The sequence below is a fragment of the Olea europaea genome, chromosome 20 (assembly GCF_002742605.1).
Source record: "Olea europaea var. sylvestris chromosome 20, O_europaea_v1, whole genome shotgun sequence".
NCBI lineage: Eukaryota > Viridiplantae > Streptophyta > Magnoliopsida > Lamiales > Oleaceae > Olea > Olea europaea.
The window spans coordinates 13,858,360-13,859,564 of NC_036256.1; the positions used below are offsets into that span (position 1 = coordinate 13,858,360).

The window sequence follows — 1,205 nt, forward strand, 5'->3', positions numbered from 1 at the left end:
GTGCGAGGCTTTCAAGATGTCTTTATCCAAAACTCCGTCGAAGACAGTCACCGAGCTTCTTACCCGAGCTGAGAAGTACATAAATATGGAGGAAACGCTGAACCCGAGAAAGGTTTGACCATCCTATGACAGGGTCGAGCATAAGAGACAGCATGATCCAAACCCCCGTGAAGAACAACAACGAAAAAAATAGAGGCAAGAGGTTCCCCCGACGCCGTTCACACGTTTAAATACGTCAAAAACCAATATATTGATGGAGATCAAGGATATGAAGGAATTGAAGTGGCCTGTCAGAATGAGGTCACCACCCGAATCCAGGGACATGAACAAGTACTGTGAGTTCCATCGGGATCATGGGCATAACACGGAGAACTGTAAGGCCCGGCAACGGGAGATTGAAGCCCTTATTAAAAGAGAACTCTTGAGTTCCTACGTCGGTAACGACAAACGGCCGAGGAACGATCGTGGCAGGGAAAAAGTCCCTGAGGCAAAAAGGGATGGTCAAACCACTGCTGGAACCATCAATATCATCATTGGAGGTATTGCCTCGGGAGGAGACTCCAACAGTGGAAGAAAACAATATGCCCGACGATATGCCTTGGCCTCTGGGATGCCCCATGGAAAGCTGGAGAATATTACTTTTGGGACCGAAGACTTAGAAGGCGTATCACTCCCACATGATGATGCCTTGGTAATCTCAGCAATTTTGGCCAATTTTGAAGTAAAGAGGATCTTGGTTGATGACGGGAGTGCGGCCAATATACTTTCCCAAGAAGCTTTTGCCAAAATGGGAATCTCATCTCACCAACTCAAAGCGGTTAAAACTCCTCTTCAGGGGTTTGGGGGAGGAGTCATCACTCCAGAGGGTGTCGTCGAGCTTCCACTAACTTTGGGTTCTGGCCAGAAGCAGGTTATGGAGATGACATCTTTTCAAGTGGTACGTGTCTCAATGGCCTATAACGCAATTCTGGGAAGACCACTCCTCAACAAGATTAAAGCCATTGTGTCCACCTTCCACCTAGCCATGAAGTTTCCAACAAGTAATGGCGTTGGGGTTGTCCGTGGAGACCAGACAGCTGCCAGACAATGCTATGTTGCCAGTGTTCGGGAAATAAATAACGACGTCATGCAAATCTCGAGGATTGATGGAAATTGAGCTCGAGCATGATAAGAAGGTGACGATTGGTCGGGATCTTGACGTCACC

The 1,205-nt window shown here is 47.6% G+C and overlaps 1 protein-coding gene across 1 annotated transcript; it reads left to right on the forward strand.

Annotated features, from left to right (window-relative positions):
* Positions 1–253: 253 nt before the first annotated feature.
* Positions 254–1,156, forward strand: LOC111369090. Its single transcript, XM_022990574.1, has one exon. The coding sequence runs from the start codon at positions 254–256 to the stop codon at positions 1,154–1,156; it is 903 nt and encodes a 300-aa protein (XP_022846342.1).
* Positions 1,157–1,205: the final 49 nt, after the last annotated feature.

Excerpts from the sequence above, each read along its gene's own strand:
- LOC111369090 (XM_022990574.1), top strand. The coding sequence starts at position 254 with ATGGAGATCAAGGATATGAAGGAATTGAAGTGGCCTGTCAGAATGAGG.